The following is a 781-nucleotide window of genomic DNA, read 5'->3' on the forward strand; positions in this document are numbered from 1 at the left end:
CTTCATCCTGTTTGGAAGCGCCCCTTTCCCTACGTCTACGTTGGGGTTTGGGCGCCTCCTTAACTTGGCCTTGGGCGAGCCCGGGGGTGGCAAGGCCATCCCCGGAGCCCCCCTTGGCCCCTCCTTTCTCCTCTCCTTGCTTGCCTTGGGAAGGCCCGGGGGAGGCTACGCCATCCCCGAGACCCCCCTTAGCTCCTCCCTTCTTCTCTATCTGCCTGCCGCCCTTCTTGGCGGCCCTTCCGCCCTTTTTTGCGCGGCAGCTCTCGCCGCTAGCGCGATGGTTGGCCGGCAAGCCGGCCTCTGCGCATAAGACGCAGTGCGTCTTATTTTTGCATTCTATGGCCTTGTGGCCAGGGGAGCCGCAGTTATAGCAGCAGCCAGTTCGATCAACCTGGCTGCTGCATTGCTCTTTGACGTGCCCTCTCCCCATGCACCGGAAGCACTGGAGAGGGCGCGCTTTGAGTGGCTCTACCCTGGCCACCACCCATCCCACCTTCACTTCACACGCCGCGGCCACCTTGACCGTGGCCGCGACTGGGCACTGCAACCAGAGGGTGCCCATGGCCCCCTTGTTGAAACGGATCTGGCCAGTGATGCCAGAATTGCCACGCTAGCAACACGCAACCGTAGTGGAGGGGATGACGCACACAAGCGCAAATCGCGTACGTGTGAGCTCGGCGCTTCGGCTGGCTTCGGATAGCAGAAGAGGACAAATATACTGTTTTCTGTCTCTCTCCTTCTTATCGAGCCGCCACGAAGACAGCGGTACACGTCGCTTGAT

The 781-nt window shown here is 61.2% G+C and overlaps 1 protein-coding gene across 1 annotated transcript; it reads right to left on the bottom strand.

The window, feature by feature from the left end:
- Window positions 1-33: 33 nt before the first annotated feature.
- On the bottom strand, window positions 34-488 carry LOC115237493 (twist-related protein 1-like; the record flags this gene model as incomplete). Its single annotated transcript, XM_029810567.1, has 2 exons — window positions 392-488; window positions 34-300 (listed from the first exon to the last, which is right to left on the bottom strand). Coding segments are annotated over exons 1-2 (364 nt in total), but the record flags the coding sequence as incomplete, so codon positions are not given.
- Window positions 489-781: the final 293 nt, after the last annotated feature.

This window comes from Formica exsecta, unplaced genomic scaffold (genome assembly GCF_003651465.1).
Source record: "Formica exsecta isolate Colony F162 unplaced genomic scaffold, ASM365146v1 scaffold2965, whole genome shotgun sequence".
Taxonomy (NCBI): domain Eukaryota; kingdom Metazoa; phylum Arthropoda; class Insecta; order Hymenoptera; family Formicidae; genus Formica; species Formica exsecta.